This window comes from Eschrichtius robustus, chromosome 13 (genome assembly GCF_028021215.1).
Source record: "Eschrichtius robustus isolate mEscRob2 chromosome 13, mEscRob2.pri, whole genome shotgun sequence".
NCBI lineage: Eukaryota > Metazoa > Chordata > Mammalia > Artiodactyla > Eschrichtiidae > Eschrichtius > Eschrichtius robustus.
In genome coordinates this window covers 39,433,514-39,449,592 of record NC_090836.1, presented here as the reverse complement: position 1 = coordinate 39,449,592, position 16,079 = coordinate 39,433,514, and the positions used below count along the sequence as shown (strand labels likewise).

Here is a 16,079-nt window from a genome sequence, read left to right as displayed (position 1 = left end):
AGTGAGAGGTCTAGGCCTCTAAGAGCCTAGCAACGTGGCCTCTGAGTTTTTATCTCACAAGCTGAGATGGCCTGGGGTAGCTCTCTGTGTTGGAATGCTAAACATGCGGTGTTGTCCTTGTTTTTCAGACGGCCTACGCAATTCCCATCCTAGCATTTGCTTTTGTATGCCACCCTGAGGTCCTTCCCATCTACAGTGAACTTAAAGAGTAAGGCAGCCATCATTTTAGCATTCTAATTTGCTTTGAAAATGTGCTCATATTTTCAAAGGTGTTTTATACAGAAGCATAGTTTACAACTTTGTCTTCACAGGAAGTTTATGCTATAATCACTCATCAGTAATGTGCTTTTACCACAAAGGTGTGAATCAGCCCCCTCACTGCTTCCTTCTCTCCTGTTCCTTCACCCTAATGATCCAGGGGAGGGGTTCAGGACAGGGGGAGGGTGAGCCAATATCTGTAAGGATTTTGGCAAACATGGGGAATTTGAATTTGAATATTGGTGGCAAGAAGTGAGGTCACCTGACCTGGAAATGACCCACACCCATGAAGACCAAAAATTATGATTAGGGTGGCCTGGCTAAGCCACTGATGTCACCTGTGGTCAGTCTTTAACCCTTGCCTAGAAGATATTCCACCACTGGGATGTGCCCGTATCTGGCCTTCGTCGTCTAATCTGTATAATGGAGACACTGGCTAGAAAATCTTCTTTCTTCCAGCTGATATTATATGATTTCTTAATACTCTTTTCCCTTTGAGATTGTTAACATGCCCTTGGGGATGAGTGGGTCTGAGCCCACTACAGCAGCTTCTTCCTTTACCCTGAGGGGAGGTGGTCCTATAATTCTCATCTTCTTTACCCAGACATCAATAACCTCAGTCTTTGTTCTCACTAAATAACAATAACTTGCCCCATATATTCAGATTTACCTCTTAAAAAACTCATAGAGCACTTTCAGTTAATTTGATGTCTTTGATTTACTTGGAAAATCCCATGTAGCAGTTACTCTTTGCTGTTTCTAGTGGATTCTGGTCCTCAAATCTATCTCACTATGAAATATGAAGTCTTTCTACATTAGGAGCCAGTTTGACCTTTGTGCTAATTACATTCTTAAATACTCAGTAGACAAGCATACTTATCAACATAAAATAAACTGATCCTCATCTAGGAAAACAGTCCTTTCTAAGACTAAAGAAGTAGCATTTAAGAAAAATGGAAACAAATCCTCCATAATTCCCTAAGGCAAATTTAAATAAGCTGTTTTTCTGCACTAGGAATGTGGTTTTATAATGAGTAACACAGGCACACATTCTTTTATTATTTTTTAAATTTTAATTGTAAGTGGTGACATTTTCATCTGTTCAGAAAACCAAAGCTCAGTGTTCTTTTTCTTTTCAGTCGGTCCCGGAGGAAAATGCAGACAGTGTCAAATGTTTCCATCACGGGGATGCTCGTCATGTACCTGCTTGCTGCCCTCTTTGGTTACCTAACTTTTTATGGTAGGTCACTCTGTCAAAGTCATTTTCTTTGTGCAAATCCTAGTTGGACTGACCATTAATCCGGGTAGGTATAATTCTTTTAATTACTCTCAATAAACAGCATGATCTGTAGATGCACATGCTCAATTAACATGCTATTTTAGTCTCATCATTTCACCTAAGAAAATGGAAACTGAACCAGGCTGCCTAACAGGTTATATAATAATTTGTGAATTCACACATATTTTGTAAAAACCGTCCCTCTAATTTAATTATTTTCCTTAGGGGATAGAGGATATTTCTTTGGCTTGACTCTCTAAGCCATCTAAAGCTACATACATTCTGTGAGAGTGAAGCAGATTGCATGTTGTAAAGCTCTTTCAGTGGAATAACTAACTACCAAGCAAATGGCAGAAAAAGTACCAAGTCCTTGAGTTGGAACCTGCTTCCTGTTTACCAGTCAAGTCAAATCTGGGGGCTTGGAGCATTAGACAAATTTTCTGGGTTATCTCATTCTATTCTGTTATAGTGAATGGTTTCCTAAGAAAAAAGGACATGGCAGAATTCCTTTCGATCTGGGGACGTACTATCAAAAACCAAAGTGACTATGGCCACGTTTATGCCGAAAACATATCCTCTGTGGCATCTTCACAGAACACTAAAGGAGCAGGATTGTTCTTCTCTTCAATGAAGCATGGCCCTACAGACAAATTTCAGGGAATCAAACATTAACACAAATCAATGTTATCAACATAAATATGTTCTTAAAATAAGCCTCTCTAACATTTTGCATTTTTTTTCCCGACTGACTTGGTAAATTCAATTGATTGCAAGACAAATTGGGTAGGAAGAGACTGGAGGGGGCACCATTTGCTTGTTTTTTTTTTGTTTTTGTTTTTGTTTTTTTTGGACTAATATTTGGCTTTTAACCGAGCACTGATTTAGATTGGGCATTAACTCTTTGCTGGTTGTGAATTAATGAAAATTGGGTCAATGCCTTTGAAGGTATTTTTAACTCCCTTTGCCTGATTTTGAGGCGAGTAGTGGGAAAATCAGAGTACATCTGATTCTGTAAGCATTTCCTTGTCATTTATGCCTGGAATTCGAAAGAAATGTGTTTTCCAGGAGGGCAGCATCTTAATCTTATAGCAGTATTCATCGGGAGACCCTATAGCAATCATACTAATTCATTGTTACTAATTCATCATTGTTACTTAATCTAATGAGTCTCAACTCAGTGAGACAAACAAAAACTTGAAAAAGCCCAGAAGTGTGTCTGTCAGTGTCATGATGGAGTCATCATTGTTGAGCTTGAAAGAGTGTTAAAGATCATTTGTCCTAGGGTTTCCATACTGGGTTTGGAGAAGCTGCTTTGGGGCTCATTGGGCAGGTAAGGGTGGAGGGAGGTGGCAAGACATGAGGGACAGGCTGAGGAGGCTTGGCTCTTTCATCCCTTTCAACCAGAGGACCTCAGCCTGTCCTCTGTTTTGTGATGCTTCTGTATAGCAGAGAAAGACTTGTCACGATGCAAATGACCTAGAGAAGAGCCTTAGCAATTTTATAATACCTCCTGCAACTTTACAAGCTTCAGGACCCCTTTGTTCATTTGAACAAGGTCACATAGCTAATAAGCTAAGATACAGGATAAAAACAGAGGTGTCTGACTTCCCAGACCTGGGTTCTTTCTACTATACTGTGTTCCTTCTGTAAAACATCTTAGGTAAGCAGTGCCGATTTGACTACACCTAGTGGACTCATTCTCCTCTTCCTCTCTTTGCAGGAGAAGTTGAAGATGAATTGCTTCACGCTTACAGCAAAGTGTACACATTTGACACCCCTCTCCTCATGGTACGCCTGGCTGTCCTGGTGGCAGTAACACTAACTGTGCCCATAGTGCTGTTCCCTGTAAGTATACCTGGCTTTGGTGAAAGAATCCTGCTTGACACCACAGATTAGTACATACGTTCTGACTTGATGTTGATTTAATTATAATGCAATGCCCAGGAACGTTATTTTTTTATATAGCATTTTGAACCCACTTAAATTTGACTATGTAGACAGAGCAAGTATTTTTTTTTATTTAAAAAATTTTTTAAAATTATTTTTGGCTGCACTGCGTGGCTTGTGAGCTTATAGTTCCCCAACCAGGGATCCAATCTATGCCCTTGGCAGTGAAAGCACAGAGTCCTAACCACTGGACTGCCAGGGAATACTTGCTAGAGCAAGTATTTTTAAATGTTAAGTACTTTTTGAATGTAGGGGGAAAATCACAAAATTTATTTCTATGTATTTGTTTGTTTTACAGCTTTATTGAAGTTGAAATGAATTTTTTTAACATCTTTATTAGAGTATAATTGCTTTACAATGGTGTGTCAGTTTCTGCTTTATAACAAAGTGAATCAGTTATACATATACATATGTCCCCATATCTCTTCCGTCTTGCATCTCCCTCCCTCCCACCCTCCCTATCCCACCCCTCTAGGTGGTCACAAAGCACCGAGCTGATCTCCCTGTGCTATGTGACTGCTTCCCACTAGCCATCTATTTTGCGTTTGGTAGTGTATGTATGTCCAAGCCACTCTCTCACTTTGTCACAGCTTACCCTTCCCCCTCCCCATAGCCTCAAGTCCATTCTCTAGTAGGTCTGTGTCTTTATTCCCGTCTTGCCCCTGGGTTCTTCATGACTTTTTTTTTTTTCCCTTAGATTCCATATATATGTGTTAGCATACGGTATTTGTTTTTCTCTTTCTGACTTACTTCACTCTGTATGACAGACTGTAGGTCCATCCACCTCACTACAAATACCTCCATTTCATTTCTTTTTATGGCTGAGTAATATTCCATTGTATATATGTGCCACATCTTCTTTATCCATTCATCTGTCGATGGACACTTAGGTGGCTTCCATGTCCTGGCTATTGTAAATAGAGCTGCAATGAACATTTTGGTACATGACTCTTGTTGAATTTTGGTTTTCTCAGGGCATATGTCCAGTAGCGGGATTGCTGGGTCGTATGGTAGTTCTATTTGTAGTTTTTTAAGGAACCTCCATACTGTACTCCATAGTGGCTGTATCAATTTACATTCCCACCAACAGTGCAAGAGGGTTCCCTTTTCTCCACATCCTCTCCAGCATTTATTGTTTTTAGATTTTTTGATGATGGCCATTCTGACCGGTGCGAGATGATACCTCATTGTAGTTTTGATTTGCATTTCTCTAATGATTAATGATGTTGAGCATTCTTTCCTGTGTTTGTTGGCAATCTGTATATCTTCTTTGGAGAAATGTCTATTTAGGTCTTCTGCCCATTTTTGGATTGGGTTGTTTGTTTTTTTGATATTGAGCTGCATGAGTTGTTTGTATGTTTTGGAGATTAATCCTTTGTCAGTTGCTTCATTTGCAAATATTTTCTCCCATTCTGAGGGTTGTCTTTTCGCCTTGTTTATGGTTTCCTTTGCTGTGCAAAATCACAGCAAGATCCTTTTTGACCCACCTCCTAGAGAAACGGAAATAAAAACAAAAATAAACAAATGGGACCTAATGAAACTGAAATTAATTTTTAAGCTCAAATTCAAAAAAGCAGATCTTGAGCTTCTCTCTTGTGGATTAGTAGAAATGAGTAGGAATTCATATAACTTCTGAAATTTGAAAGCCGAAACCACTTTCACTTTCAAATCATATTACATTTTCACCACAGTTCTGAAGGTATTTCATTTTCTCCCCCGAGTTTATTGTGCTACCTAAACGTGCAAAAGTCACCCTATTTAATCTGATTTCTTGAAGGCTAATGAGAAGGAGATTCATGTTAAGTAAATTACACACTAGAACCAAATTTCTTGAAAACTAGTCGTGTTACCCATCACATGTCTCTTCTTCTACTGCCCCCAAGACTGACACACACCCTCTTGCCAGACTCGTACTAGGACGGTCCCTACATGGCATTTGCCATCGGCGCCAGTTGTTCTGGGATCACAGAGCAGGGCTGGTCATGGAGACTTGAGCTGCATGAGTTAAAATCACCACCTATGGATAAACACAGGTCTGCACTTTCCTGCCAACTCTTCTACTTTCATAAGCACTGAACTTACCATTCATTTTAGGGGGAAAAATCAGCGATACAGTAGCCAGCACTGTCCTGCACAGAATGTTCCATACAGGGCCAAGCAGATGAGGACTGCTCATATAATGACACTGCGGTCACTTTAAATGCAGCTTGTGTGCTGAATTATTTTTTGGCACATTCCTTTTTCATGAGTGCATGAAATCAGATCCTTATTACTATGGCGGCTAAGAGTTTACTTTTAAATAATGTCTTGCCTCTCATATATCTGAAAGTATTTCAGATGTTATGCACTCATCTTTAGCCTAAAATCAGCTCCATTGTGGGGGCAAAGCAGAAGACAGCTGTAGACAGAAAGGGTACCATAGGGTAAAATTTCCAAGCAAACAGTATCGCCAAGAAAAGAATATCTGGAACCCTTCTTTTTGTGTGTAAAGATATTACTGATTAAATTCTGGCATACAGTGGGCACTCATATCATTGTTGAATCAAAGCATTTTGTAAAAGAAATCTGTTATGTGCTTCTGTATTGCTTTATTCATAAACCCTAAATACAGTGCTTTCAAGCCGTGGTCTCAAGAGATTAATGGACTTGGCTGTCGTTACTCAGCTAGTTGGTAATAGTTGAACTAATGCATTGCTCACAGCATGACACTGATGGCTGCGGTCATGATAACGGGAAGTGAAAGTCAGCCTTTCATTTAGTGATGACCATTTCACTTTGAAATTAACAATCCAGATCGTCCACAGAAATTCTTCCCCTGTATAACAGATCAGGCAGTGGCATAAATCTGACCATCAGGAATGGCAACACATTTCCCATTAGTTGTATCTCCCATAGTAGTTTGGAAACATTTCCCATCTGATGCCCATTAAAACCAAAATTGACCATTAGAACCAAATTTCAGAAAACTAACTGCTATCCTTCATTATGTATTTAAACTCAACATTATCATTTATGAAACATTTTGCATGTAATTCTGCCTCACCCCTACAATGTTACATTGAGATGATCTGTTTAATTGTCCACATTTTCCCCTGGAGGTAAGTGGTGTGCATGGTGACTGGCACAAGATGAGCTCAACAAGGTTTGCTAAGAAAAATTGTCTCCAAATGAATCTTGCCCTTTCTTGAGGTGTATGAACTGCCTTTTTTAGCAAAAGCATAGATTCGTCCCCTCGCTGACATTTGCCACGAACTTCAGTTTGGGTGAGGATCTTGGCTATTTGAACCAAGCCTCCATAGTTTTGATGGATGACATAAAAGTGGGTCCAGCCTCCCTGTCCCAGTCAAGTGCCACAAGGCTACATTCAGACACTTCTCTCCCAAAGTGATAGAAGTTGGTTGTGATGTATCTGTTTGTTTCTTACAGTTTAGAACCAAGATTTTCCACGTGTCAAATGCTGAGTCAAACAGCATGGTTCTCCTGATAAGTTTCTTTGAATTAAGAAAACTCTTGACTAATAAGTTTATTTACTTTGCTTTGATATCCCTGCATACAAATAATAAAACAAATAAAACCTAATATGTATTAGGTTTAATCTGGATTAAAATCTATCAGTTTTAGGTATTATTTTGTATTCTCCTATTTTCAACAAATATGTTGGTTCTTTTTCTTAGGAGCCCAAGAAGAGATGACAAGAGTTTTGTTGTTGTTGTTGATGGTGGTGGTTGCTTTTTCCTTTTATCTCTCCATTTATTATCTTTCTTTTCTCCAGACAGGTTAGCTTTGTCCTTCTTAGAAAGTGCACAAAGTAAGTGCTTGAAGTGTTTATTGAACAATAAATAAATAAAGAGAATTAAGACTCTAGCTTTTTCACAAGCCACCCAGTACTGTTTTTTCTTTCTTAGTAGTAGGAGGGGGTGATATGGAGTGGGATGTCTATTATGGGACTGCACCTCCTTCCCAAGGACGAATAATGCTATTTTCAGCTTGTGCTTCCCTTTATGCAGAAAATGCACACATTACCATGAAAAACAGAAAGCCCAATAACCCTAATGGGTTTATCAAGAACACACAGACTCAAATTCTACCTACCGCACCTTAAAAAAAGAAAGGAGATCGTGTCTCAGATTCTTTGGCTACTTCCTCTTCATTTTATTTTAGTAAAACCAATCTTTTCACTTATGTTGCCTTCAGACTTCCTGTTTTGAAGTGAATATAGATATAGGCCTAGAAATATGGCAGATGTTGCTATGAACTGGGATAGAATAGTGATGCATAGGTATTTCCTACACTCTTGTCCTACGCAATCCTACTGAAGTATGGTTCACTTCTCAACAACAGAATGGATTTTTTTTTCGAGTTCAGAACTAAGGCTCCCAATTTCTACTCAACCTCCACGTTTCTGACTTCACATTGAGTCCCCACTTTAGAACACAGCACCTCCTAACAGGCTCAGAACGCTGTCTCTGGAAATAACAGATGTGTTCTCTAGAACTGCATGGAACTTTTCTAGAATTATTCACGGGGCTGTGGCTGGGGACTTCCCCACGCACAGCATCTGACCCACATTTCCAGGTTCTTATCAGTTTGTGTCAGAGAGAAAAGGGCACTGAGATAAGTGGGGCGGAAGGCAAGGCTCTCTGGGTAATAAGTCAGAGTCACCTCTATCTTGACACAGGTAAATAGAGCTGCTGGGGACCTCTCGATCCCAGGCTCACCCCTCAAGGCAGCGTTTTAACATGGAATGACTAGCAAGTTTCATTCTATTCTTTTCCACCAACTACCACCATCTCCTATTTAGGAATGCATTGGCAACTCTATATGCCTTCAGTTCTGTTTGGGATTTTGTTATTCCTTATTCATTCTGAAGAGCAAGATTTCACCATTTACTTCAACCATTATTCCTGTAAACTTTCTATACTATTACATCATTAGGTCAAATCTTCGTCTTTCTGGGAGCCATGAGACCTTAGGAAACTGTATTTATTTACATTCAGAGGCCCTGTACATATAAGTTTGCCTCTAACTCAGCTTATAGAATTAAAGGCATTATTTCAACAAAGGGCTGAAAAGCACATACCTGTGACCCCTGCCTGAAAATAACCTGTATTCTACTTGTTTATGCTATAAGTTTATCACTTTCAGACAAATAAATCCTTAAGCACTATGTATGAACCATAGAAAGCTTATTTTAAGCTTATTAAGTTAGGACAATATTGAATAAGCCCTAATTGTAGGACATAATGTAGAATTTCCAAGCTGCTGGGGAAAACAAAATCAAACCATTTGTTTTCCTCAGTTTACTTTTCAGAGTGAGTTTCATAATTTTCAGTCATCCAAATTTTAAAATCCATTACAAGCAAACCGTTTCCAGAGACTATCTGGCTTTGCCATTCTGGAAGTGAAATTGCCTTTTAAACCTAAGCAGATGGCTTTAATTTTTGCTGGACTGGTATGAAGAGAATGTCACATTAGACACTGTAAACAATTCAGCTCAAAGTTTTTGTCATTCATATGTGTGTTTCAAAATATATTTTACATTTTCTCTCTTTTAAGTGAATTCCCATCTCCACACCATTAAGAGACTTCAGAAGCAAAATTTTAAAGTGAAAATCAATCCTAGCGTTTCTAAAAATGGGAAGTTCTAGCTTAATTCAAGTGCTCACTTATTGAAAAGCCAATAAACGAATTCCACTAAGTCCAAAAGTGTCCTCTAAAAGATTCCAAAGATAAGAGTATTTCCAACTTTGTTAAGCTGTTCAAACATAAATGGCACTCCCTCCCTCTACCCGCAAGGATCTTTTTATCCGGTTACATCAGGGTAACTTGAGCAGGTGCTACAACTGGAGCCTCTCTTGACCCTTCCCCTACTTATTTCAGCTGCTGAAATAGGGCTGAAATCTGTCAAGGATCTCAAAGGGAGGGAAAAGTTTTGCTCTGTTCAACTTAAGTCAACATTTATTGAGTGCCTCCTGCGTGCAAGACACTAAGGTAGAAATGAGGAGTGTTAAGATTATTAGGTCTTGTTCTTTGCCTTTTGTGCATTTATCATCTATACTTGTGGGGAGGTAAAAGGAGGAAAAAAGAAAGGAGTAAACACAAAATATATCATATTTTTAAAAATATTAGGTGGCAAAAATGGTAAATCAAATGTAAAATTAAGAAACACCAGGTTTGTAAAAATTCTGCTCACAATCACATGCAAATAAATTCAGTGCTTGCCCTTCATACTTAATCCAGGCTGATGAGACATGATTAGAAATCAACAAGGGTTTTACTGTGTCTCTGAATTATATATCTTATCTGTTCTTTTATCTCTTTCTGACTGAGATTATTTTCAAGAAAAAAATTCTGAAAGCCGAGAAAGTGAGCACAAGATAGATCACCAAGGAAAATGACACTTTCCCAAACATCAAAAATCAGCATCAAACTTGCACAACAATATGAACGTACTTAATACCACTGGACTGTACATTTAAAAATGGCTAAGATGGTACATTTTATGTTATTTTTACTTTACTAAAATTTTTAAAATTTGAAAAAAAATCAACATCAAGATCTTTTCTGGGAGAAAAAGGAAAAACAAAGAAAATGCTTTAGAGGGATGAGAATATTTGAAATAGTAGATAAAGTTAAAAACAAAGCAGTGACAGAAAGGGGAAAGAAATAAATTAGGAGTTTGAGATTAAAATACACACATTACTGTATATAAAATAAGTAACCAACAAGGACCTATTATATAACACATGGAACCATACTCAGTATCTTGTAATAACCTATAATGGAAAAGAATCTGAAAGAGAAAAACTAAAAAAAAAAATATATATATATATATATATATATGTGTGTGTGTGTGTGTGTGTATAACTGAATCACTTTGCTATGCTCTTGAAACTAACACAACATTATAAGTTAACTATACTTCAATTAAAAAAAAAACAAAACAAAGCAGTGACCTTGCCTTTGCACTTTCTTGTAGATTCGTACATCAGTGACCACACTGTTATTTCCCAAAAGACCCTTCAGCTGGATAAGACATTTCCTGATTGCAGCCATACTTATTGCACTGGATAATGTTTTGGTCATCCTGGTGCCAACTATAAAATACATCTTTGGATTCATAGGTAAGTTTCAGAATGGTTTTTATTTAATCAACTCAAGCTGTCCATAAATGGAGGACAGGGAGCCAGTGATGGGAGGTCAAGCATCCCAGCCCATCTCAGGCTCACAGAATTCCTAGTAGTCCAGCTGGGATTCAGCTGGTCACCGTCCCTCCCTCCCAGGTGACACTGGACGTTATTCATAGGATCAGAAAATGTTAGTGCTAAAACCTACTTTATAGGTCATCTAGTCTAGCTGCCTTTTCTGACAGACAAGACAACTGAGCCCCGTAGAAGTCAAGTCATATACCTTGGAGTGAACCCAGGATTTGGACCTGGGTCTTAACTCTGCATCAGAAAGAGGAAGGAAGATAGATTTTATCTACAGGATGCCCTCTTAGGTCTGTGAGTATCAGCTGAGCCTTAAAGGATGTCTTTGGAGGAAGAGGAGGTTGACTTTGTAAAGCATATTATTTCCCTTAACTGGGTGGCCTTGTAATATATTTGATTTTCCATTCTGCTGATTTGAGGGTTTACTCACATTTTAAATACAATATAAAACTTTAAAAACTCAGGTGTAGGCAACTTGAAAAGTTAGAAGTGGATCGGAAGGGTGTGTGATGAGTTCAGCCTTCTTAGTATGTGTTTATATTACTAATTTCCTATAAATTTGTAACATTCAGCCTTTTTGTTGCTTATTTTATGTGATGTATACTTACTAGCCAGCTACGATGTTAGGTGCATTTAAATTTTATTTATAAACATACCTTCTTTGAATAAGCATCCATGAGCTTATAGAGCTTTTCATGCTTTGATTAGGGTCGCTTTAGATTTGGTTTCTTTCAAGTGTATGCCCTTGGGTCTCTGCCCTGCTGAGTCAGACCTGCTGAGTAAGACTTTGACCTGTCCGGTGTCTCTCCTCAGGGGCTTCTTCTGCCACTATGCTGATTTTCATTCTTCCAGCAGTTTTTTATCTTAAACTTGTCAAGAAAGAACCTCTTAGGTCACCCCAAAAGGTCGGGGTAAGTAAGGTTTGCAACGTTTCCCATTATAACTTGCTCTTTGACTACATAGAGTAAACCAGGAAATGCATGCACATGGTTCCAAAAAATGAATTGATGCACAAGAATCAAAAATCAAAGATGGGCTGGAACTCTCTGGTGGAGAGAAAGGGGGCATGGATTTCTGTCACTCAGATGATTCCAGGATTTCTTCTCTTCAAATATTAAATGTCTTGTGCTGAGTCCTTCCTACCTGTCAAATGCTAATGGAGCTTGCCCACAGGTTTCCATATATTCCAGTTTCCACCACCAAGCTATTGCTGCACTATCCACAGGAAATTATGCAGAAAGGAATTAGGCTCCCTAGCAGTGTGATGAAAAAATTTAAACATTTTGGTCATATTCGTTAGGTTTGTAAGGCCAAAAAAAAAAAAATGTTGCTTCTGTTTTCCCCTCCTTAGTACCTTGTTGTCCCCTGATGTGGACTAAGAAACAGAACCATTTGTTTTCCAGTTAATCTCTTACAGTATCATTTACAGTCTTATTAACCTGGGGAGTATATATTTCTTTCCCATGATAGTACTACAAAAATATATACTAGAAATAATTGTTTTTCCAATATTAAATATTATCAATGACTGCTTGATAAAGTCTTATATTAAGGCTTGAGTCTGACTGACTGACCCTGAATTTTGCCTGGGAATCATTCTCCTCTCCGGATGGTTCAGGGACTTTGGTATCAAAAGCTCCCCCCATCATCTTGCCCCATAATTTCCACTCTATGTAGTCCATTCTGCTTGGACTTTTACAGCAGTGTGACCTTGGCAAATTACTTGTCTTTTTATTTTCAGTTTGACCAGATATAAAAGTGAGTAAAATTATCTCCTAGATCCTTTCTAGTGAAATAAAAACTTTAGCTGCTCTTTCCTCATATGTAGAATTAGGAGGTTGATCTGTGTGGTAATATATAAGGCTCCTTCTAGCATTAAAATTATGAAATATTTGTATGTAATTATATGTACATGTATATATATGTGTATATATGTAATTACATACACACACATACACTTCGAAGTTTTTTTCAAGGAATATGAAACATGCATTATATTAGGCTTTTGTTTTTGTTTGCTTTAAAAAATTTAATCATATCATACATACTACTCTTTTATAACCTGACCCTTTTCACCTAAAAGATTGTGAGCACTCCCTAGGTCATTAAATCTTTTTCTATTGCTTGATTGGTAATGATTACGGGGTATTCCACCATTTTGATGTAGCAAATCAATTAACCATTTTTCTATTTTGAACATTTGGGTTAAATCTCTCTACTACTGTATTCACCCTCTTTCCCCAGCTAGGGTTCTAAATTGATTGAACTGCTAGGCATGGACATCTAAGCTATAAGCATAATACAATTCAATATGCAAATCAGATGGCTGCCTTAAGTAAGCAACTTATAAAAGCAAACTGTACTAAGGAAGTATAGTTTCTGTGTTCCCTGACAAGTTCTCTCTGACTTACAGGCTTTAATTTTCCTTGTGGTTGGAATCATCTTTATGATTGGAAGCATGGCACTCATTATAATTGACTGGATTTACAATCCCCCAAATTCCAAGCATCACTAACCCAAGGAAAAATACTATATTTTCCTGTTGGAGACAGTTGCAAATTATGCTCCCAAAGACTTCTGAGTTATCTCGATTGGAATGTTATTCACAGGAAATAACAGGAAGAGTCCAAAGATGTTTACCAGCAATATCACCAGGCACCTGCAGAAGAGGAAGTCATCATTTTCGTCACAAATGGCTGTTTATGTGTTTAAAATCTGTGGTGCACATTTCTACCCAGGTTTTACTAGAGCAGTGTGAGATGATGTATTTTTGCTTCTGCACAAGCAGAATAAGGGTAGCTGCATGATAATACCCTCTTCCCTCTCCTCCCACCTTCTCCCCCCACAAAAGTACCAAATTCCTGTATTCTCAGAACATCAAACAAAAATGCCCGGGTGGCAAAGCTATTACCATTTAATGCCTTCCCTCAATCTTGCACCAAATACTCTGGGTGTATTTAATAACAGAGGCAAAAGGCATGCTTTATGAACTGTCTCTGTACGGTACATGAGACACCAGGCTAGAACATCTTATGGTCAACAATAAAGGAATATTTTGCCCATCCTGTTTGTGACATTGAATTAGTGACTTCTTCATTCAGTAGATCTTTTGTAAATGTTAAAACATCTTACGAAACATAGAGAGGGGCTTTATTTAAATTATAGAGCAACAGCAAAACAATGCTTATAGCTAAACTGCGTGTTCTGGAAGCATTTGTCAATGTTATTCCCAATCCTCTTGTCATAGTTTTGTCACTGAACAATGCCCTCCCTCTCGTCTTCCATTCTCATTCAGAATTTTTAGAAGACCACGATTCACGTGGAGCTACACTACCCAGTATTGTTTGATACATTTTTATTTGATAAACATTCAGTGCAGGAAACTGTGATTGCTATATGTTTATGTATATAATCTTATTCTGTAGTCATCAGAATTTTAATGTATGGTACATTTGATTTTTATTTTTTACATGTGTAGTTTTCTCTCTTCACAGTCAAACATTTATCTTATTGGGGGTGGGAGTAGGGAATTAATTTGATGGGCTCAAAAATCCATGTGTATGTATCTGTTTATTGGGGATATTTTAAATTTGAAATCTGAGTTATATAGTTCAGTAATGCTCTTCTTCAATGTTTACAATATTATCGTAATCATCTAGAAGAAAATAAGTTCCCTATTTGCAAATAATTATCAATACTAAGGTTGTTCTTTTAATTTAGCAGGTCTAAAATAGGATTTCATTCATTTTAGCTTGCACAGGTATTTGCTGACATTCATTTGCTATTTAATACAATGTTGAGCCATTTTCTATAAAAATAAAAATGCCAACACTACAAAGAGATGCGAATGATTATTCTTGCTCACTTCTACAACATAGTTTCATGAAATGGATTTAAAATTTAGTATTCATTGCCTAGAATTTCTGGAGTTTGCTCCTTTTTTTTTTTCTCAATCAGTATCAAGCACATTTATTGTATATTTTAGTGCAGCCAAGTATGAAATATAGGTATATATAAGTATGATAAAATTAAATCATATTTCAATAGTTTTTGCTGGAATGTGCCTTAAGTAAATATATATTTGTTTTCTGTATTATTTTCTAGAGTCATAATACTGTAAAATGGTGCACTTTGTTAAGGAAATTGAGCATTACTAGAAACTATCATAACTTCTGACTTACTATTATTGGAAAAAATTTGCCAAGTAGCATTTTTAAGATATATTTCTATTTTCATTCATCTAAAGAGTGTATCAAAATAGAAAGTGAAAAAAGGTACCTTCTGAGTGTTAAAAAAATGTTTGGTCTGAATGTATTTAAATGTAAATAACAAAGATTGATCCAAAAAATTGAAAACTGTAAAATCTGTATATATCTTGAATGCTTTACATGTGAAATGACTGACTTGAAAATATCAACATGTGTAATTATATAAATATTCAAGAGCAATACTACAGTGCCAAATAATAAAGCACCATTTTTTTCTCATGGCCTTTTTCAGGATCATAGATCTCATAGACTGCAGGGCAGACATACATACGGCATCTTGTACTGGTTAATTTAGCCCCATTTATAAACAGATGAAAACTTTATTTTCTTATTTCATTTATAAGATGGTTCAATGTATTGGGAGGCTTTTTTATTACAGAAAGTGTATATTGGTATATAATAAATGAACTTTTCAAATGACTGTGATGTAATTTTCTTTCTATTGTTGAAGGCTGTGAATTATTTATACATGAAAAAACATTTTTAATATAAATATTGTCTCTTTTATTTTGGTATATGTTCCATTTTTATTGTTACTCTTGACATATACATTTATAGCTTTCAAAAATATAGTTGCCATCTTATTTTGGCAAAATACACAGCTAATTCTAAATCATTCTTATTTTATATCATCCTAGAATGAGTGTGGAAGAAATGACTCTTTATGGTGAATTAGGGAGAATTCATTTGGGATGGAAAAAGAGGGACTAGGAGGAAGATGAGAATAGTAAAATAAAGACATGGAAGATTTGGGAGATGGGAAAACAACATGGGAGTGATGAGGATTGGGTAGAAATGGACTAGTAGTGGGATTGAGAGGTCATATGCTAAGTTTATGCTTAACTTTCTAAGAAACTTCCAAGTAGGTCTCCAAGGTGGTTCCACCATTTTCATTTTCACCAGTAATACATACAAGTTCCAGTTGCTCCACATCCCTGCCAACATTTGACATTGTCTTGTACTGCAGAGCCTTTCAAGTAAGTGTGAAATGTTATCTCATTGTGATTTTCATTTCCATTTCCCTGATGACTAGTGTTGGACACTTTTCGTGTATTTAATAGCCATTCATCTATCCTTTTGTAAAGGGTCTGTTCAAATCTCTTGCTTATTTTTAAA

General features: G+C 37.1%; 1 protein-coding gene across 2 annotated transcripts in view; it reads left to right on the top strand.

Moving 5' to 3' along the window:
• Window positions 1-15,383, top strand: part of SLC38A4 (solute carrier family 38 member 4) — a 41,280-nt gene extending 25,897 nt beyond the window's left edge. For both annotated transcript variants that reach the window (XM_068560044.1, XM_068560045.1), the window contains 6 exons: window positions 129-208; window positions 1,398-1,498; window positions 3,258-3,382; window positions 10,464-10,608; window positions 11,509-11,606; window positions 13,109-15,383. In XM_068560044.1, the coding sequence (XP_068416145.1) occupies window positions 129-208; window positions 1,398-1,498; window positions 3,258-3,382; window positions 10,464-10,608; window positions 11,509-11,606; window positions 13,109-13,210 (651 nt within the window). In that variant the 3' untranslated portion in view covers window positions 13,211-15,383. The remainder of the gene's footprint in view (window positions 1-128; window positions 209-1,397; window positions 1,499-3,257; window positions 3,383-10,463; window positions 10,609-11,508; window positions 11,607-13,108) is intronic.
• The last annotated feature ends 696 nt before the right edge of the window (window positions 15,384-16,079 follow it).